Here is a 22,568-nt window from a genome sequence, read left to right as displayed (position 1 = left end):
TTTGTGTCCTTTGTGTCCCTACATCTTGGCCCTATAAAATATATCACCTATCTTTTCCTTGGTTTATTTTCCAAGGGAAAAAAAAAAAAAACCAACAACCTTTAATACAGGGACTGTCTCATGAAAAAGGATCACGTAGGTGTTTAATATATGCTGTGATGAGTAATTTTGGTCATGGTACATCAGAAAGCTACTTTCCCCCACCTTCTTTCTAATAAGAATTTTAATCCATTGATGACAAAACCTCTAAAGTATTTCCTTGCTGCATTGTAATACACTGTGACGAATTATGTCTCAGGAGTTGTAAAATTTTCTCATAGCTTGTAATACCTCATTTAATGAATTGATCACACTGAAATGTAAAGATGAAGCAGCATTTATTTTGTATGTTATATTGCATATAATTTTTAGACTTGACATTTATAGCCATGGAAGCTGTTATTTTACATATCATTTTCAAACCGTATCAGCCTTAAACACATTTAAATTTAATAAGCAAGCAGATTAGATTTGCTTTTAGGCTAGGCATATCATTATAGTTTGTGTTCCCTTCAGTAGGGCACATGCTTACTATTAAATGCAGTATTTAGTTGTCTTTTAAAACCTAAAAATAATAAAAGGGGATGTATTTACAAAAGAAATTGAATATTGAGCTGCTTTTGGGGACAGTGCCTCAGTCATAATTTTTGTAGGATGTAGACATTAAAGTAGGTTTGGGGTTTTATTAAAAATTGTCCTGTTTTGAGGAAATATTAATATAGGAGCTATATGGGTTTCAGTTATGAAATACCAAATCTGTCATAGTAACATATGGCCTGATCATCATCTCCTGCAGAAAAAATCCATGGGAGGGGAGAGCTTATTTGGAAACTCTGCATGATTTACCAGGCAGACTTTCTGATGCCTCAACTTTCTCATCAGAAAGAATTTGTAGCTGCCAAGGAGGTGGATTCTTACAGCCTTCTAACTATTTAAATGCCTTATCATCCATAAAAAATATGTTGTTAGCAGTGGGGGGAAAAAAGGCAGCCCTTGTTTCTTCAGTCCTGGCTCTTTTCATCATTAAAGAAACTTTATGGAACATCACAGAGAGAAACTCTGCTGCCTTTGTGATCTCTTTGTGCTTCCCACCTCAGAATCTTGGTGGATTCTGTAAAAGCAGCTGAGAGAAACCTAATGAAAATCTGAAATTTATAAAAACTCAAGGGATTTTTTTTGGAGGTTATGTTCTTTTTCCTACTGTATCTACTAAAATATAGTTCCAGCATTGTACTTGTTACTGTAGACAAAATAGGATGCAAATAAGAAACTTTTCACCGTAACTCAGAAGGAGGAATGATTTTTTTTTTTCCTGCAGTTTTCATTCTTCTTTAAAAAGTAAGTCTAGAAATACGGTTTTGAATTTTTCCAGACTTTTTGAAAATAATTTTTTTTGCTTTCGACAAAATAAGGCTGATGACTTTTTATCAAAGTCCTTCCACCTAACTGGAAAACATAAGTAGAAGACCTTGTCTTAGAATGTCTTTGAAGAATGCAATTTTAGAATTACATTTTGAGGTGTTTCTCCTCTTAAATGCATCATTTCACATCGTGCTCATGTCCAGCTGGTTAATGAGAGGCAAATCAGATAGGTTGCACCAATACTAGTAAAAAAAAAATAGTGAGGCAGACCAAAGATTGGTGCATGTCTCTTATTCCTTATGGTGTGATGTGGGAAGTGTTTGGCCTGAGCCCAAGGGCGGTGCCTCGCAGGCCCCGGAGTGCTGCGGGCAGAGAAGGAGGCAGAGCACTGCTCCTCCTCCTGCACAGGTGATGCTTTGCTCCCAGGGAGATGGACAGCAGTGCCACAGAACCACTGCCTCTTCTGCTTTGTTGCACAGCCATGGAGCCCACATTTCATAATGGGATGGGGGTAAAGAAGGCAGGATCCTTATAACCCGGGAAAGATATCTCACAGGGCTTCAGGAAGCTGCCAAGTCTCTTGGCTGTTCTTAGCTTTCTACACTTAAATCCATTGTATGCACCATCCACACTGTCAGTAAAAGGGTTAAAGGAATTATCACTGCATTGAACTTGAGTGTGTAGTGCAAAGGAGGCAAAAATGGTCTTCTTAAATTAAACCACGTCCCTCAGCTCACTGCTCGTTGCTATTTATTTAATGTCCTTGCATATAAACACACCTATGGGTGTCCACATGGGAAAAACAAGCTGTGATGAAAGCAGATTTCCCGGTCACGGCAGGAGATGGGTGAAGGGACTGCAGAAAGCCAAGGGTTAGTGAGCTGATAAGCTTCCAAGGAAGTACAGGGTTTAGTAATCAGCAGGGTAACACAGAAGAATTAGTTGTTTGCTAGGGGCTTTATAAGAGTGTTACTTAAAAATTAGGTGCATAGTTGCCAGTCACACAAACTCATATAAATCACCCTGAATTCCATCCTGTGCATTTCCCTAGATTATGTGATCTCTGAACTTTTGTTGACAATTTTTTTTAGTGTAGAAGACTGGCAATGTACGGTGTCAGCAAAATATGTCACGTAGTCATGAGGCGGAACTGAAGAACTGAATAATTTGTATCATGTCTTGCTCACAAGGATAATTAAATGGAATGGCATTTAAGTTGATGGAGCTACAGGGGTGGCCACTGGCTAAAGAATTGTCTCCCGTTTTTTCTGGTGAAATGATCACCAGTATTTTGTTAATTTTCCCCCTTGTCAGTGTGTGTTTTAATATCCTTATTTGTCCTTGCATTTTCAGCAGGAATAACTTAATTAGAGGGACTAGAAAATAATTCTGAAACAAAATTACTTAAATAAGAAATCATATGTTTGTGGAAATGAACATGTTGTAGCTTTTATTCAAATGCAACCTTTCCATTCTTCCGTTCAAACAGAATGTTTTGCACAGTGAAATTAAACTTAATAGCATAAAAAAGTAGTTAAAAATACCCAACCAGCCAAACAAAACAACACGAAAATACTGATTTCTGGGGGTTTGTAGCAATGCATCTTTAAGTTTACCTCACCACTGAAGAGGCCATTTAAAAAGATAAGAGCTTAATCCAGACATCAGTGATGATGATTCCCTGCAATATGATAATAAATATACCAGAGTACCCTTTTATCTTTAATAATTCAGAATTCATTGAGCTTTTAAAAGTTTTCCTGCTCTGTCATTTAAGAAATCTCATAGCAATTTGTTAAGAATAATGAGACTTATCTTGAGAATAAGGAAAAAATGGGTGCAGTATGTAAGGGATGCTATTTCAATATGGCAGTTGTTGCTGTCTACATTTGCATAAAGGGTTAAAGATTTCACCTTACTTGCTTGAAAACTGTAGTCATTAGGATGAAGTCACATGAATTATTTGGAAGGCATCCCCTAAATCAGTTATTTTATAAGAATCTGCTCAACCCTCCCCTTGGAATGATGTATTAGAAATCTATAAAGTAACTTTGTACAAAAATAATATGTGCTATGCTTTAACAGGGAAAAAAAAAAAACTCTTTCTGGACAATACAGTACTTCTCAGCTGAGATTTGCAGTTTTATTCCCATGATTGTTCTAAAGGTATGCATTTGGGTTTGTAATACAGTAAAGGGAATTGATAATGATTTTAGCTAATTATACCATTTACATGTTTTGTTTTTTTCAGTGTCCCTTTGAATGAGGACAGAGAATAATTCTGTATAATTGGAACTTGTCTCTTGCTATTTTTGCCCTGAAGGATACCATTCTAAGCTGAGTATTAGTTGATTTTTCATAGTCAAAACATTCTCAAGCAAGTTTCTCTATTACATATTATTGTCTTAGTCTTGAGTGGACTCACTTGTGCTTTGAGACCGACATGAACCATGAGAGCCAAGATGTGACCTGAGAGCAGGATCTGAATTGAGATTTCCCACTTGGAAGCAAAAAAGAGCATGTCTGAAACAGAATGAATTAAATATGCATATTCAGGAATTATTCTGTTAATTAGAACTAGTTAGAGGTTAGACAGTGGATTCCTGTGAGAACTCCAAAACCCCAGCTCCACTTGCTGGCTAGTGAAGGGTTTGGGGTGTGCCTGCAAAGCCCACCAGCGTTGCTTGAAGCAGCAGGTCAGTGCAGAGTCATTTCTGAGATTTCTCAGGCATTACCTGCAGCTTGAGGGGCTTGCATAGAAATATACTCAGGCTTCTAGGATTTCTGTTTGTGAGAAATAATTTTTTTGCAGTAGATGAGCAGAGAGCTAAGCATTGGATCCGAGTTATGCATTGCACTACCCTAAGTTGCTGCTGGTTGTCATGGTAACATTTTAACTGGTGGTGTCTGTGGCTTGACATCAGAACATTTTCTGTTAAGTGGAGATTCTTCTGAGATAGTAATGGAGTGTTTTAAGTCAGTGGACCTTTTGTACTCAATAAAATATTTAGTAGGTTGTAGTAAATATTAATTTGTCCTCCTTTCAAGATAACATACCATGCTGTGTATTTACAGTTCTGTGCTAATAGCATGGTATTCCTGGAAAAGAGTTAATCCATTCTGAAAAGTCAAATTTGCTAAATATAAATTTGCTAATAACACTCTAAATAATAATTGTAGAAGCTGTTTCCCTTTATCCTTTCTAAATACCGTGTGGCAGCTCTTTTCGTGCATTCAGTGGAGGAAGGATTTTAGTACTCATTTGTATTTAAGGCTGAACTTAAACATCTTTACACTGGGACTTTCTTGTTTGGAGTGAGTGAAAATAAATGCATTTACAAGAGCTTATACTGGAGGGGGAGGGCAGGGGTAGAAATGACTTCAGTACAAAGCTGGTAATGGAACATCTCTCTGTCAATCACATGTTGCTGTACTTTGTGTCTGGCCGTGTTGTGTTGGAGATGAAGCCATGTGAATGCTGCCTTATCCCTCACTGAGATAAGCTTTCAAAGGTGATCTCCAAATCATGTCTGCCACAGAGCAAGGATTTGCTGAGAGTGACAAACACATGCCCACTACATTTCCCGTATGCTTTTCAATAACTGCATTCCGAGGCTGCTGCTGGAAAGGAAACATCTTAGAAAGCTCTCAATAGTGAACTTCAATACAGCTGAATGCATTAAGTGAAAAGCAGAACAGTTTCTGCAAGTCAGGATTTATAAACTTTAATAATGCACTTATCAGGCAGAGACGGAAATTCAGTGTGGAGTGTTTGGAGAAATCATCCTGATGGGTAATGCTAATTCATTCCTTCTTGCTGTTGCACTGCTTCATTGATAGTTCACACGGTTTGATGGCCTTTTGGAGCCAATTTAGCCCTTTGTGGCACATCATAATCTCATCCTTCATCCCTGTGATTTCAGAGGCTTTATGGAAATACCAAGATGTGTCTGTGCTTTAGCACAGCTGATAACAGTGTCTTAGATGACCCCATCCATCTTAATGACATTTTCTATTAATCAGCAAAAGGCTTGCAATGTATTCCTCCTTTTATTTTCGTCATTACCTTTGCCTCTTACCTGTCTATCTGTTAAACAAAATAATAATCAAATGGTTCTCTGGCCTTGCCTTGCTAAATTCAGTCCTCTGCATACCCACCAGGTATTGTTTAACTGTGCACGGTTTTGCTTTTTCAACTGTTATTCTCATAGCTACTCTTGGCTGATATAATTGTTTTGTCTCTACTTTTTTCCTAGACAAGATTAATCCATTAGGAGTTGCCCTGTGGCCACCTCATAGATTTAAAAGTTGTAAGACACTCAGAGAAACCTGTTTTAAACTACACCTTTCAACTTCACGTTTCTTGGAGTTAGATAGAGAATCCTCAGGAAACAAACATAAAAAAAGAAAAAGAGAATGACAGCACTTTTTTTAAATGCAGGGAAATACAGAGTTTGTTTAAAGCTGCGATTGGTATGTAATAATTACTGGGTTCTTTTCTTTTTGTTTGCCATTAACAATATGAATTTGGAGTTTTGCAGCAAAGACAAACTGAGCAACTGCAATTTTCATTTTTCTCACATGAAGTTTGTTTCAGAAGGACACTTCAAGGCATACTTTTATTGAGCAATAGGAGATAATCTTTTCAATGAAGCATTAAGATTGGATCTATTTATTTCTGTTTCTGCATTTTTTAAAAATGTCATTTATGAAGAAGCACCCTGAGTTTTAGAAAGCAATTTTCATTGTGTCAGTGAGCCATGGACTCACTCTGGATTGCAATTTTGCCACAAGTGGAGAGAACATAGTATTTTTAACTCTATCATCAGCTAGAGTGAACTTAAAATACAAGGAACAGAATAATAACAGAGCATTGCATTTCAGTACATAACGTGAAAATAAATCATCAAGGTATGTGCAACTGCTTTTTAGACATGTTACTTTTTATATGTCTTAAAAACCCACGAGGAATACACCTCTTGATTTAGCACTGCACTTAACATTTCAAGATGTAAGTAGGATTCATTTTTATTACTGTAACCATTGAGGATCTCTATGAGGAAGAAAAAAGACAAGGTATCAGGAACATTAATCTACAAATACTATGTACAAAAACCGTTCCTGAGAGCAAAAAATAGCATGAAATTTTCTTCTCACCCGATGTAACTATTTCTAATCTTGCTGGATGATGAAATCCTTTGTGGGAGCTCACCCTGGCCAGCCAAGCTCTGTGGTGGCACAGGAGCCTCCCTGTGTTCAGCTGCCTGTCAATACTTTCCTGTTGTGTTGTCCTGTAGCTTTCCTTTCCTTGCCTTCCTTGCACTTTTTGCTGTTCATCTCAGAGCTGATATGTTCTGGTGCAGCTCCCCTATACCTCCTCTTTGAGTCCTTCATGAGTTCAATCTTTCTTTATAAAACTAGTCAAAGTGCTCGGGATAGAAGTTTTTTTGATTCCTCTTTCAGTAGTTCATCTCTTGGGAGGTGTAGATGCTATTCTCTCAAATCACAGCTTTTATTTCACCTGACTTGACAAGGGTAGGGCTTCCCCATTCTTTTTTGACTTTGGATATGAATTTCAGGGGATTTTTTTTTTAAATTTTCTTTTAAACCCATGTCACAGTATGTATTTGGCAAGACAAACCTGCTGGTGGTGGCTAAGGAGGGCTAATGCAGTTCCACATTTCTGTCTTCATTGAGAAAAGCATTAAACAACCATTCTGGGGTAAAAGCAAGATTTTTGGGACAGCCAGAGCCACTTTCCCTTCCCCAAGTCTAATTTGGAATTCTACTGTGAAAAACGTGTATACAACTGGTTTTGTCTCCCTGTTTTGGCAGCAGGATTTAGTAGATCAGATACAGTTCTGTGCTTTGTCTGCTTTCCCTTTTGGATCTGGTTTGGAGTTCGGCACAGTGAGCTCAGATCTGGCTTTTCAAAGTCACTGTAGAGGTATTTCAGCAGCAAGATTCTGCCCAACAAGGTCCAGTGAGCAAGTGTGGTGTTCCTTCTTCAGAAAGACAGCTTGAAAAACTCTATTGTACATGGATGTAAAACAACTGCTAAAAAAACCCCAGCACAACCCCTCAAAAAAACCCCAAAAAAACAAAACAAAAAAAACCAAAACAACCCAAACAAACCAACAACAGAACAAACCCTCAGCAAAATGCCATACTCCAAGAACAGATGTAAATGGCTTTCTGTCAACGTAGATTAATGGTTTTAGAACAATTTTAGAAAAGGCTGGTTCAGGACTACAGCTAAGTGTTTTCATTATTGACATGAATGGTAGAATAGTAAACATATTTTAAAAATTCCCTGAGAATGTCAATCTGAAAGAACCTGGAAGCATACCTTTAGAATTAAAAATTCCCTTGATGAGTGGGAGACTGAACAGAATGCAATTTAGAGCAAATTGAAAGGTCTGCACTTAAAATATTTACCTGTGAACATGTAAATGCATCATGACTGCATAGGTAGCGTTGTGTACAGTGATTTTGGTTTCTAGTAAATCAAAGGTTGGACATATTAAAGATATCCTGCCATTGCAAAAAAGGCATGCCCATGCCATAGTTTTTATACAAAAACCAGATTAAACGTCAGTAAGGCCTCTGCAATGGTACCCTTGAAAAAAATGGCACTTGTAAGGCTTCACCTGCAAGGCAAAATTCTGGGAATGCTTCAAGAACAAAGTGGCTGAATCAGTGGAGGTACTGGGGAGAGTAATATAAAGCATGAGAACTCTGGAAAAGGTGACCTACAGGGAAAAGCTGGGGAAGAGAAGCCTGAGCAAGGACTTGATAATAGTCCTCATGTACATAAAAAGAAGCTGCAAGAAAGTAATCAAGTTTTTCTCTGTATTCCCTGTGCAGTGGGCTCACTTTGCAGCAGGAAAAGCTTTCTAATGGAAAAGCATTTGAGAACTGGAAGAACTTCTGTAGAAAGACAGTGAAATCTCTAGGGCTAAAAGTGTACAGAAAGAGTTTAGACAGAAGCTGTAGGTGCGGCCCATCTTGGGAGCTGGAGGAAGGTGTGGAGGAGTGAGGGGGCAGCCAAACCATCAGTCCAAATCGGTTGTATTTTTCTATTATTTCCTTACCTCACACACACTGGGGACAGTGATGATTTTTACCTGTTCTTGAGAAGGTATTCTCCTCTGCTTGATTACCTTGCTTTATTTTGTCTATTGCTAACATGTTTTGGACTAAATAAAAATCACTTGAAACAATCAGTTTTCAAATATAGCAGCATTTATTTGCTTTGTTATGTGTGTTTCTTTTGCTTTAGAAACTAAAACGTGAAAAAGCTTATTTAGGGACTGGCTATTTAATACAGTATATTAATTGATTAATAACTACTGAAGCAAGGAAATATATGAGTTTTTGGCACCAGAATCAGAATCCCAACTTGGAAGCAGCGTGTCATAGGCATTCACTGCTTAGTCCCTAGGGCACACTTGCAGATGCTCTTTATTCATTTAGCACTTCCTGTTGGCTCACTCCCAAATTCCAGAGGACTTTGCTCTCTTTCCCTCCAAGTTGGAAATAAAATTTTATGATCATAGTTGAGGAGAGGATATGGCACAGTGCAACTTGGTGCACATATGTCCAAATGCAGGGTACTGCTGTGGGCTTTTAGACCTGTGGGGGCCTAACAGAGCGTGCCAGCTGCATCCCAGTTATGTGCCATTGAAGACATCATTTGGAAGGAAAAGAGGCGTGGATGTAAGAAGAGAGGAAGAAGTGATCTGTGCAATTTAAATTGTGTAATGCTAGCCCAGTAATTCAAATGTCCTAGAAGCAATGTTCTTTCCTTAGTGCCAATGTCCGTGTAGCACTTGTCTTTCCCATGTATTGAACAGAGTACATCTCACTGTTTAAACCCTTCTTTATACCTGTAGGGAAGGCAAGTTGTTTAGGCATGTTGTGCATGAACCTGAATGGCTGCATGTTTGTTACTCAAGCTTTGCTTTCACTCAGCCTAGGTGGATCTCCAGCTCTGCTCTGGGTTTGATTCCAGCCTGCTGCTTCCTGATGGGGTCAATATGAACCAAGTCTGAGTCCTTTGCAGCTGCACAATGCCACCAGCTCTGCTTCATTCCTGTCTGGGATGTGGAGGGTCTGTGTCCACTGCTGGCCCATGGACTTGGAGCAGTGTGGGCAACACTTTGTGTCCCTGACTGAGACACAAACATAACCCAGCAGACTGAAGCTTGGAGATAGAAAGAGGCCAGAAGGGGAAATATCAAAGTGACTGAGGCATAACGAACTGATTGCTTGACAAACTGCCTGCAGGCAAATCATTTGTATTAACAATTATAACTGAAAACCATATCTGTGGCAGAAAAGAATATAGTCCATCAATGGGAGCTTTCACCATTTCACTAGAGCCACAAATTGGGTCTGGAAGGGATAATGCAGGTTTTGGATATTTAAGCAACTGCCTTAGCTAGAGTTGTTTTATTCAGATCTCTTGACTTCTGTTGGGCAGTGTGTCCAGCCCTCACACAATGGAAGATCAGGAATGTTTATGAACTGCAAAGGCAGAGAAACTCCGTGTAAATGACCAGCAGGCTGGGAAATGTACTGACCACTGAAAGATGTAGAGACTCCATATGACTTTAAAAAAGCAATTAGACCGGCTTGCCCAGAGCTGATAAGCGGTGATTGTTCCCAAGTGATACACGTTTCCTGAGGGAGATAAGAGTTGACAGAGGTTTCTTCAGTTGAAGCAGCAAAAATGTAACAGCCAACACCCAGGCACCAGCTCTAGAAAAACTGAAGTTGCAATATTTTGGTACTGAAAGAAAAGAAGCCTTGGTACAACTTTCTGGAGGGCTACTTCTGCGTTTTTGAGAATTTGAGAGTTTGGGGTTTTTTTCCCAAAGCATATGCTCTATTTTGAACAGCACTTGATTCAGAGATAGCTTATATATATTTTTTTTTTTGTTGTTGTTGTTATATGTGAAATCAAGGGATTTTTTTTTTTGTCTTACAAGCTCTGGAGAATACAGTTGTGGATGTTTAATGCCACTATATATGTCACTGAAAAAAGTTTGGTAATGCTGATGGTATGTGGGAATAGGTAATCTCTACTGAATTACTTTTATTTTCAGGTTGTTTTTGTTTGGTTTGAGTTGGGATAGAAGATAGGGACACAAAGCCCAACCCTGTAGAACTGAAAAGTGTAGAAATGCAGTAGCTGCATGAGAATACTTATGTGCCAGCTGCTGAACATAAAACATCGTCACTGAAGTATAAAATCTGACAGGGAAGTGTAGCTGCTGACAAAGAACATTTTATCTGTGTGACAGAGAAAAAATAACGCATATGGAAGAGAAAAAAAATATCAATTAGCTGCCTATGGTATGTAAGCTTTCAGTTTTGATGAATACTGGCTAAAATGATCATAAATCTGTTTTTTAAAGATTCTTTCTTTGCCTCACACGTGCTTTCTATTAGGTATGCAGTTCTTAAACTTCCATGTAATTTTTGCAGCTTCTAATTAATATCAACCTAGGCAATTACCCAAGAAAGTCTAAGTACTTGTTTTTAATTCAGTATTTTATACAGAAATAGCAAATAAGAACTGCACAGGAAACTCAAGAGGAATAGCTAACACTGTCCAATACACTCCTGATAGATCAACTGCTTCTAGGGAGAAATAGGAAAAAGTGCCTTGTTTTAGGACCTATTTTCAAAACCCGTTCCTAAAATTATATTGAGGCAATGACCTACCAGAGAAGAAATGCAGGTAGGGTGAACAATTCTCCAGAATATTTCTTTTAGTCTTGTTTCAGTTATAGAATGGCTGTTTAATTGTAGTCCAAGGTTAATTTCTGTGTGCCTTTGCAAAGCTACTTCCTGATGAAGATAAGGAGTAATAACATAGAAAATATTTCATGATAGAACCTTGTCATAGCTTTTCCAAACTGTCTGGGAGCAAGGAGTTATTAGAGTAGAATAAACATAAAATTTTAGTGCAGATTTTCTGGCAGTAAGAGCAAAGAAACATGGTGTTTATAAATTACTTAGGAGCTCACAGAGGAGAGGAACTTAGCAAGAGACAGGAAGGGAGGAAGAAATGCCTAGAGACAGGTTTGTTGGGAACAGACCTGTCCAGCAGTGAAGCATCTGTAGCACTGAGCAGGATCCAAGTGAAAAGAGAAGGGGGATCCTGAGGGGGTTGAATTGGAGGAGGAGAAGGAGAATTGAAGCCAGGAATAGGTTTAAGAGACCTTATGGGTATGAGAGAAGTCAGCTAAAGCTTGATGAAAGGGGAGTGAAAAATTAAGAGAAAGTGAGTGAGAAGACAATGACAGCAGGGAGTTTGTGATGCTCAGAGAGTGTTGCAGGGAGAAGGAAAGATGGAGAGGTCAAACATGTAAAGGAGGAGAAAATGGAGAGCAAGAAAGAATAAATAGATGAAAACTTAATTTGTTAGATCAGTGAGGCTCCACTAATTCAGTCATACAAGAAAACATCGGGTTTGTTTCATGTTTGTAGTATTTCTGAGGACATTTACATACAAAAGGAGCTACATAAAGAAATATCTGTATTTAAGTGGGTTTGGAGCGTCCTGTAGTGCTGAGCCTTGTAAATACACAGGAAAGTGCAGTCTGTGTACTGGTATACTTCTAGCCTGAGAGAAATAGCATAATAGATATTGGTAAAGTGGAAGAGGAAGGTAGAAACAAACAAAAAAATTGGCCCCTGCAATTCTTCAGCATCTGGATGAGAGGTCTGCTGAGTAGAACTTTGCTTCTTCCATCGGGGGCAGAAGCCACGGACAGGGAATAGACCATGAGGTCTGTGCTTCCCTAGAGTCCCTCTCATCTCCCACCCTGGCTAGAATCACTTGAAGGATAAATGCTTTCAGTGTATAGATAGATTTCTTTGTTTGCTGTTTTAGGGTTTAGGCTTACTGTAGGAAACTTTTTTTCCAATTTTTTTTCTCTCTTTATTTCTTGATCTCACTGCAAAGAATTAGTTTTAGGACATCCCAGATACGTAGGGAGAGAAGTACAGAATGAAAGGGCTTAGATCATAGATTGGAATGTATATTTAGTTGTTTGTGAGGGTTTTGTGGTTTTTTTTGGTTTTGTTAGGGTTTGTTTGGGGTTTCTTTAATCCTTCAAATAGAGCTATTAGCCAGTGACAAACGTGTCTTTTTATCAGTCAGAAGATACCTGGGGTGAGAAATAAGCACTTTTGTCTGTAGCATTTACCACCTCAGTGGTGACGTGAAAGCCTCTCTAGGTGTGATTTCCAAGACTGGGAGCTGTCATTCCATGAATGCGAGATGGTAACTTCTCAAGGTTTTTCGATTATAGGTTGTAGTGCTTTACATCTCCTACAATACACCACTGCTCTATCTTGATGCTTTGCATTTCAGAATTTCCAGAAAGAACTGAAGTAGCTTATGGCAGACTTCATTTGTTGCTTTAGTCTGTGTCTCCCAGCAGTCTCTCCAGTGCAGTGAAATTCAGCGTGCTCCATCTGAAGTCACCGAGAGCTGATCAAGAATTTTTTTGTTGTTGTTGGTTGGTTGGTTGGTTGGTTTTGGTGTTTATTTTGTTTGTTTCTGTTTAGGTTTTTTGTTTTGTTTAAAGGTTTTTTTAGGGGGGGAAAAAAAAGTAGTCAGAAAAGCTCAGTATTAATCTTTTACCAACACTTGCAGTTAGTAAACAGAAACTGGCTAAAGGCATCCAGAGGAATTTCGTATGGACAGTGCCTGTTTTTGCTGTGCCAGTGGTAGTTTTGTCTTTAGACAAAGCCCCAGTGTTTAGTGAGCTATCAAGCAAAGAGTGATTTCTATACACTTAATGGGATGAGATCAGTAAATTATCTGGAAATGGTTTTAGGAGCAAAACCATTTCAGCTGGGCTAAAGGTCCTTCTCTCATTCTTTGTGCTCTGGGAAGTTATAGTGTTTCCAGATCCATTATCTGTGTGTTATATGGAGATTTATTTACTTTCAGCAGCAAAGTTGATCTTGTTTACTTCAGTAAGTGCTTGCTTTAGATGTTTTCTGAAAGGGATAAGGAGGAAAAAAGCTGTTTTTGAAATAAATATTATATTCTGGTCACTTCTAGCCTTCATTACCCACTTTTTATAAACTGGGGTTTGCCGGCTTTTTGTCAGCCTCATTGCAAAGCTTTGTTAATACATTGCCATGAAAATGAAAGTTTCATGCACGTTGACATAATTAATGAAGAGGCAGGCAGCATGCTCTACCAATTAACACCACAGGGAAAAGTAAAATTGGCTTCCTTTTTGCGTGTTGTGCCAAAGCGAAGAACTGTAACACACAGCAAATAAATAGAGATCCTTTTAATGAGCTGCAAGATCGAGCTGAATAACTCTGAAAGGATGTTGTGTAAACATTGCCAACTATTTAGAGTGTTAAGAGTAATTGATGAGCTTAGTTGAAAGTTTTGAGGGGGTTTTTTGGGGGGGGGGAGGTGGGGCTGGAGAATCTGTCAAAGAATGGACATGCTGCTTGTTAATAAATAAATTGTATTTTCAGTGCAGCTATGAAGGATGTTAAAGAATGTAACAAGCATTTTAGAACGAATGTGGAAAAAAAAAGAAGCAGTTTACTGCTTGCTACTTGACCAAGTTTGTCAGAACTCATCTTTTCAGCTGAGTATTTCTGTATTTCATAATTACTCTTAATGAAAACTTGACTAATTTTTCTCTGTAGCACAACCGTCTGGAAAGATGAGATATCACTCAACCTTGATTTTTTCCAGTTATCCCAGAAGTTCTAATAGTAACAATAACAGGTTAATTTTTTCTGTGCTTTATGTGAAGCATTCTGTTTACCTTGAGATGTTTGTGTAGAAAATTCAGAGCAGTTCAGGTTCAATTTTTTTTCAAAAAATTCTTTCATCAAGCAGAATTATCCTAAAAGCCTTCTAAATAAGACTGAGTTTTCGAAGAACACAAAACTCCAAACCTGTAAAGGCAATTTATAGGTGGAAAGAATTAATGTGCATTGGAAGTTAGAAGAGCAGCATCATTTAGATCAAAGTCTATATGTAATAACAGGAGTGCAATTTTGACTGTTCAGTGGCACCAGCTAGCTCAGAATATCTTTATATAAGAAAATAATAAGTCATCTTCACTTTTTGTTCATTCTAAATGATTTGAATTTTGACAATAATCAATTCTTAGTATTTTATTTCAGCCCAAGTGTTGCATGAGGTTAGATCCAGCTTATCATTTCATATTGTATGCAAGCAAATCACCAGGATTTCTCTATGAGCCTCTGCACCTCAGCCTCAGCTCCTAGATAAATCTTAAAATATGTCAGAATTGTAATTAAGGAAGCAAAACATGGCAAAGTTAAAAGTAATAATTAGAAATCAATAAAGATTATGCTAAACTTGCTGAACAATTGACCTTTGTAATGGTCATGTCTGCTCTGAGTTATCACCTCAGCAGAGAATTATGTGTCCCTTCACTTGGAATGTTAAAGGTGAAACCAGAAGTATCCAATAACTGTACAACCAAGAATATTAATATGCAAAACCAGCTAGAGACAGTTTATTGTGTCTGTAGCTCTTCTACTATATGTTGAGACATATATTGCTGAGTAGTTATTTAATCAATATTTTCTCTTTTTTTTATCTTTTTACTGCCTCCCCTCTGCATCTCTTTTGTTTTTCTCTTTAGCCTCTCACACAACTGCTTGTAGTCTTTCTTGTGTATTCTCCTTACACATCTTTATATTGCCTAACCTTTTCCTAACCTAGATTTTGCCCTTCAAAATGTTTAATGGACTTTATTCTGTCTTTACTGATGGGCCAAGTCTCTGTTGTGGTGGTGTTTGGGACTGCCTGGCTGTTCCCAGTTAATCTGATGGCTGTCATCCTTCCCTCTCAGCCAGCTGGCTCTGCCTCTGCTCTGCTCTGGCTCTTGCCACCACGAGCATAACAGTGTCTGTTCTCTCCCACCTTCCTCCCTTCTGACATCATGTGCTTTTTTCTGCCACCCTTGCTGTGGCCCAAGTGCCTTCTGCAGCAGCCCAGTAGAACAACTTCCAGAAGAGCTGTAATCGAGAAGGACAACGACTGAGTTCCAGCAGCGAAGATGCAGTAGGAGAGAGAGAGAAAGGACAAAATCCTCTGTAAGGATTTATAAGAAGAAACTACATTTTGGCATTTGTGAGGATTCTGTGTATAATTGTATCTTCTCTAATTGACTTCTGCTTCAGAAAAACATTTGCTCTCTTCAGTGCTTCATTTTTCCAAGATTGTAAAGAGATGAACTATTACTTAAGGGTTGTGGTTTAACCCCAGCCAGTAACTAAGTACCACAGAGCTGCTCACGGAGCACCCCCACTGCTGCCTGCCCTGGGAGGGAGGAGAATTGGTAAAAATCCCCAAAGCCTGTGCATTGAGATAAAGACACTTCAATAGGTAAAGCAAAACAAGGAATTCATTCCCACTGCCCATGGGCAGGCAGGTGTTCAGCCACCCCAGGACAGCAGGGCCCCTCATGTGGAACAGTGACTTGGGAAGACAAACGGCATCACTCCAAACATCCCCCTCTTCCTCCTTCTCCAGCTTTATGTGCTGAGCATGGCATGAGATATTCTGGAATATCCCTTGGGTCAGCTGAGGTCATCTGACCTGGCTGTGTCCACTCCCTTGTGCATTCCCAGCCCATGGCTGGTGGGGTGAGGAGCAGAAGCAGCTTTGGATCTGTGTCAGCTCTGCTCAGCAGTGGCAAAAACTTCCCTGTCTTATCAGAGATTTCTTGTGTTTGCAGCGCAAATCCAACCCACATCCCCATACTACCTACCATGGAGAAAATTAACTCTCTCCTAGCCAAAACCAGCAAATTAAATTAAATAATTTGTCTTCAGGTTGTGCAAAGTTCCTTTATTGGATCTGACCAAGGATAAAATAAAATTAATAGTTCATTAACAGTTATCAAGAAAATATAAAGTACAATGAATGCATTAAAGACTGATGGTCATAATTTCTGTGATAGAAAACTGGAATGATGTGGAGATCTTTAGCGTTGAAATTCTTCTTGCATTCATGTTTTGTACAGCAAGCATATTTCTGGCCACCCATATGTCCAATAGGTACAAAGAGAGAAGGTGAGAAGTAAAAAATATCTTCTGTTGGGTGACAGATTAGGGTCCTTTGAGCTGGAATGATGACAGATGAGTGAAAAGAGAGGCCTATACAATCAGCAGTGCTTAAAGAAAATGGAATGTTTTGCAGTATAAGAATTAGTACTCAGTGGTATTGTCAGCCAGTATGCTTAATATTAGCATAACTAAGTCCTTTTTTTCACATGGAGCAGAATTGTGGCACTTAGAATTTATTTGGGATCAAGCAGGATGGATCCAGAGCCTGTGTAAAAAGTTCTGGCTCAGGAAGCTCAGGAGTCACTGGCTGCAAGGTTATGATTTGAGGACAAGGGCCATGCTCACAGGGCATTTCTCATGTTCCTCCCTAAATGTTTACCCCTGTGATTTTGGACTAGATCAGCCTTTTCTCTTGGGCAGTGTGGCAATTCTTACATATTAAAAATATGTCTGAACTAGATGTGGTTGTTACACTGCAATCAGTAAGGGCTAATTAAACAAATTTAATGTTCAAAATCCAATGAAAGAACAGCTTTATGTGTTTTATGTTTGCGTGCCTTGAGTTACGTTTCTGCAACTAAATATGAAGTGCTTTAGGTGGACAGGTTAGAGCTTATTAATTACCTTGCTCTGTACATATAAGCAATATATGTGCCAGCTCCAATCTCTAATAAATCCATCAGCTCTGGGGCTTTTCCTGTTCATTCCCACTGAACTGTGAGTGCATGTGACAGGCCATGGCTCTGTCAGAACGAATTGTCCCCCTTGAAAAGCTGGCAGCACAGGGAAGTGACAACTTAATGGAAGCTAAAGCACTCTAATGGCAGTGCCTGGTGAAAGCCAGGGAAAGTCATCCACAGCATTTGCCCTGGCTCTTGAAAATGTCTCTTTGCATTTCTGGTTATGTGCAAGATATTGGAGCTTTGCTGGAGTCACATTTGCAGGTATTATTCAATGAAATGTGATTCAGTCAAACACTTGTTTGTTGATAGACTTTATTCCACTGGGGTCAGCCCCTCTGACGCTGTGACCTTTTTCCATGTGCTCTGAAGTACTGCAGCATCACTCACTTTCAAACCCCTGATTCTGGGAGTCACTTAAACCCATTTCCAGTATGTAAAATGAATGGACGTACAAACGTTTTATCCCACAGTTCACACAAGTACATAGATATTTTTATTTAGTTATGAATGGAATATGTGGTTAATCAAATGGATGAAAACATAATGCACTTATTTAAGTATATTTGTTTACAGGTGAATAATATAGAGGTTATTTCTCCTGCCTTTTATTAGTATTATGAACAAAAAGTTGTGTTGAGCCAATGGATAAAATTATTGTCATGAGATTATTTTGTGTTGTTTTAATACGTTTTTAGATTACATTGGTGTATTTGAACATATTTATTTATAAATAAATAAACCCCCAGTAATTTGCATATATTTGTGAACTGTCTTATAAGTGCCCAGTGATTACATTTAAATATTTTCATTTTAATTACATTTTAATATTTTAATAACTTTTTATATATGAAACAGTGGATATTCCATCTAGATTATTGCCTTTTTATGAGGTTTGCATGCAAATAATTATCTTGTTCCTGGTTTTCTTGGTGTGATGGTGCTTTTGGACAAAACCAGACTAGCAATGGCTTTCAGTAGAATAGTATTTCTTCACATTTTAATAAAAAACATGTATGCTTTTCAGGTTGTAATTAGCCAGATAGATTTAAAAAAAAGTAAAGAATATTCCTATTAATATAATTTCTAAGATTTAGTGAACTTAATCAGTACTCTAGCATTTATCCAAGTTCACAGAAAGAGAACAGGCAAGGGCAGACCCAAGAGGACTTCAGAACTGAAAAAAAGAAAACCAAATGGCCGTTCTAACTTAAAAAAACCCCAACCAACCCAAATGAACCAAGCAAAAGCATTTCTGCATGGTTCTTTCCATGATTATTTGCTTTCCAGTTGGGACTTTGACATTGTTTAGTATCTAACAATTATTTTTGTTAAGGAAAGGTGAATGATCTAAACAGATACTATTGTTTATGTTGTTCTTAACGTGAATCTACTTCCTCCTTCCCCTCTCTTCAGCTGTCCTAGGAGACACAGGAAACTCCAAACTGCTTAATGAACCTTTGCAGGTTCTCTGTGATTTCTGCTTTCCCCCTGCCAATACAACCCTGTAACAAAACATTTCCAGCAGAACCACTCTGCTCACCTTGATTTGGGACAGTGACAGCTGCCTGTGTTTTTCCCTTGCTTTGTGTCTGCTTCCATTCAGGAGGTTTGGTAATTTTAAGGCTTATCCTAAAGCTCTGGGCTATAGAAGTATCAACTAGATAGTTTATAACAACGGATATTAACAAATTTTTGCTATAAAATGGTTTTCAGAATGGCTCTTTCTCACATATTTTCTCATGGAGTAAGTCCCACTTCAAGTACAGAAGCTGCCCTTGTCTATATATTCAGGGACTGTGGGGTTTATATTATATAGTAGTTCCCATTTCAGTTCCTTAACAGAAACATTCTCTATTAGAAATTGTTTCCTTAACACACAGAATCAATAAGTGCTCACATAATCTTTGCTTCACTTAAATTGGGATTTTGCTCAGGTAAGAATTTAATTTCCCAGTGTGAGAGATGTCTGCCCTCTTTTACTGGGTGCACCAAGCTCCTTTAGGAGCCAGAGCAGAGGTTCCCATTTGTTTTGTCACTTTGATTTTGCAGTTGCTTGAAATAGTCAGTTAGCTCCTTTTAAGCTCCTGTTTTGAATGACTTTGTGTTATTAGAGGAAATACAGACTGATTATCACTTTCTTGTCCCCTAAACTTAAGCAGACTTAACTGTAGAGTTACAGAATTATATATTGATACTATAGCTATATATTTATATTTTTTTTTTGTATATGTGCATATATGGTTTTTTCCTTCTTAGGTTAATGAAAAATTCACTGTACTGATGAGCGTTATGTTGTCAGCTGAAGATTAATTCCTGCTTTTTAACAATATTTTATTTTAATTTCTTTTAACTGGCTAAAGGCAGCAAACCAGGATCTTCACTATTTCACTTTCCTGCAAGCCACTGATTGATGCAAGGGATTTTTTCCTTCATGCAGGTACACATATGTTTGTGTATATATGTATATACATACATGTATATGCAAATTATTCTCTGAATTCATGTCCAAATTGCTAATTTCACATTTTTGAATTGACACAATTGATATTCTATGAAACAGTGCCAAGTTTACATGCACACAAAAATTGAAATATTTGTCTGCATGCTGTGATTCAAGTGAGAGTGGGATTTTTCTGCTCACACTGACAGCTCTTTTCCTCAGACCTCTGTTGCCTCACCTTGAGAAAGTAGCTTGCTTTCAATTTATGCAGAATAAATACTGTGCCTCATGCAGGGAGTACATTGGCACATGTAGGGGACATTTTTTAATTTGGGCAAAGTGTATAATATATCATACATGTTTGCTAAGTTGTAAGAATTTAAGATCACTTTCTTCAAGAAAAATCTGGACTCTGGAATGGTATCAAGTTTTGTTGGAACTGAGACAAAAGAGAAGTGTGCACAATAATTATTTAGTTCATCTCTGGGCTGCTTTTTAGGTGTTGTGAAGGAAAAAAGCAAGAGGAAATGTAGTTGCAGTCAGAGGTCAATGTAAAGAAGTCCAGGTAAATCAAAACTATTCTACACTGTAAATAATTTACTCTTCTCCCTTTGCCTTGTCCTTTCCCACCTCACCCCTACTTCTTATTTGCCCCACCACTGACTTTTCATACCTTCTTTGCTTCTTTCTAGTGTTGTTAATCCAAGGTAGTTTAACATGTAGAAATGCTCCAGGTGGGAAAATCTGATGGAAGTTTGCAGTGTTTTACAGCCTCTTTATTGCCTCTAAAATTCTGAGAGGCAGGTAAACCATCTAAGACCTCTTGGTGGGTCTTGTGCAGGGTGTGCAGGGATTGCTGTCTCAGTCTCAGAGGAGCTGAGATTCCAGCTGAACTTGCACATGTGATCAGGGATCCACCAGTGTCAGTGATGTGCATCCTTCTGTTCACATGAAACAAATTTGGAATTTACACAGAAAACTAATGGAGTCTCTGGTGTCTCACAGATTTCCTTGGCTTTATCTCCTCTGTATAATTAATGTAACCAAGTGAGTGGATGAGCACTTTTCTGTAGGAGTCAATAGGCAAGGATGTTTGGAAAATGAATGAAGTGCTAAGATTAATTGCAAGGCTGCCCGCCTGAACAGCCTGGTGAGAGACTCAGAAGGAAGTGCCAACGCCATTATATCCAAAAGATTTCTTTATTAAAAGTTGTTCATAATCTCAATAACATTAGATATCAGACTGGACTGAAGATAATGCTTTATTGTTACTGTCCTAGTCTTAACAATTGCAAACTATTAATTGCTGTTAGAGAACAATTCATATGAATATTGATCTCAATCAGCTCAGCTGGATTTTTAGTATTCTTCATAATGATGGCAAATTCCAATAATAATTAGTAAAAGGTACTTTCTAAAAGGTACAGGGGTTGACTAGTCAGCAGAATTATTTAAATCAAAGTTTTGTGTGAACTACTTTTTAGAAAAAAAAAGAAAAACAAAAAATCAGATGGTAACAGGATACAGTTAAGGAAGTCTGGGTTTGCTTTGCATTTCTTTAATCATTTTAGAGATCATTGGTCTTTTGAGTCTAGATTTTTTTTTCTGTTTATTTTAACAAAAGTGCTGCTCACCTATAGCTTGCCCATATTTTTAAATAGATTTCCTGAAGGGAAAATATAATATGTGGTGGGTTTTTTTGGGCTAAGTTTTAGGAATATTTTGAATCTATTGGTTAATTCTGTCTGCAGACCTCTCTTGTTGTTTTGACTGCCGCTCATGTAACACCTGACAATGTGGATCTAAAATGTGCAGCCAGTCTTGTGAATGGCAGATAGGAACATGGAAGTGCAAGGAGGAAAATCCTGAGTACTCAAAGGAAGGAGCTTGTCAGCAGGTACTGTGTTCAAGTTCAGACAGAGGGGTGTTTTTTTCCTCTACCATTTTAGCATGAAATCAATGGGGAATGCATAATTTTTTAGATGTGTCTGAGATTGCACAACAAATGGTCACCAATGAGACTCTCAGCTGCCACACAATCTGGCACAGATCCTTTCTGCTCCACAGCTCCCAGTTGCATTCAGCCCACTGTTGATGTGATGCCGCTTTTTGGCTCCTTGCCCATCTGTTTTAGTAATTACTGTCATATAAACTGATATTTCTAGACTAGAAACCATGTTGTTGTGGGATAAGCCCATTGGAGTTACCTTTTGTGATGTGTTCAAGGAGCTCACTGACTTCTTACTTTAAACTATAAAATTTGCATCACCATTTCCTGCAACATATAGAGAAGGATACTATGATTTTTGGTGGTTTTTTTGAACATAAGGAGTTATAATGAAATATAATCAGATTTTGATAATGCTTGCTTTTTATCATGGTAATGGTACTTTCACAGTTTTAGCCCTTTCTTATTCTTTTTTAGGATCACAATAAAAAACAGTGTCCTTGAATAAACTATTTGTGTTAATAAGTTTTGGAAGACATAATTTTTCAAGTGTAAAATATACAAAGAAGTGGCTTGCCTTATCCAAAACATCCATTAGCACAACAGGACCATCCAAAATGACATCATTACATATGCCAGCTAAAGCACAAAGATTTCAGGAGGATGAAGAGCAGCTTTATTCTGACAGGAATTGACTAGAATCAAAGGTGAGTTAAAAGAAAGGATCGGACAACATCCTATCACCAACTTAACCCATTAACAGACCCAGGGGCAACGGCAAAGGAGCCAACACAAATATCAGTGGAGTGTGCCAAGGAGCCAGATGCCATCACTGGAAAATCACTTCCTTGGCTTGGCATCTGTGCCTTCAGCCTGTCAGCCACAAAGGGAGAAAAAGCTGGGCAAGCAGCACTGTTTTAGGGGCTGTAGAGAAAGTGCTTCTCTCTCTTCCCTTTGCCTCTCTTCATAGCAAGTTTTGGCCGACTTGCATGGG

At 38.2% G+C, this 22,568-nt stretch overlaps 1 protein-coding gene across 15 annotated transcripts in view; it reads left to right on the top strand.

The window, feature by feature from the left end:
- RBFOX1 (RNA binding fox-1 homolog 1) overlaps positions 1–22,568 on the top strand; it is a gene marked incomplete at its 5' end in the record, with an annotated part of 1,111,952 nt that overhangs the window by 807,468 nt on the left and 281,916 nt on the right. For 6 of the 15 annotated variants that reach the window (XM_082292360.1, XM_082292362.1, XM_082292359.1 and 3 more), the window contains 2 exons: positions 20,126–20,191; positions 21,378–21,523. The exons of the other annotated variants lie outside the window; for them this stretch is intronic. In XM_082292360.1, the coding sequence (XP_082148486.1) occupies positions 21,434–21,523 (90 nt within the window). The remainder of the gene's footprint in view (positions 1–20,125; positions 20,192–21,377; positions 21,524–22,568) is intronic. 15 annotated transcript variants of the gene reach the window in all.

This window comes from Coloeus monedula (genome assembly GCF_965178545.1).
Source record: "Coloeus monedula genome assembly, chromosome: 16".
NCBI classification, from domain to species: domain Eukaryota; kingdom Metazoa; phylum Chordata; class Aves; order Passeriformes; family Corvidae; genus Coloeus; species Coloeus monedula.
The sequence above is the reverse complement of the archived record's forward strand: the minus strand, read 5'-3'. Positions and strand labels throughout refer to the sequence as shown.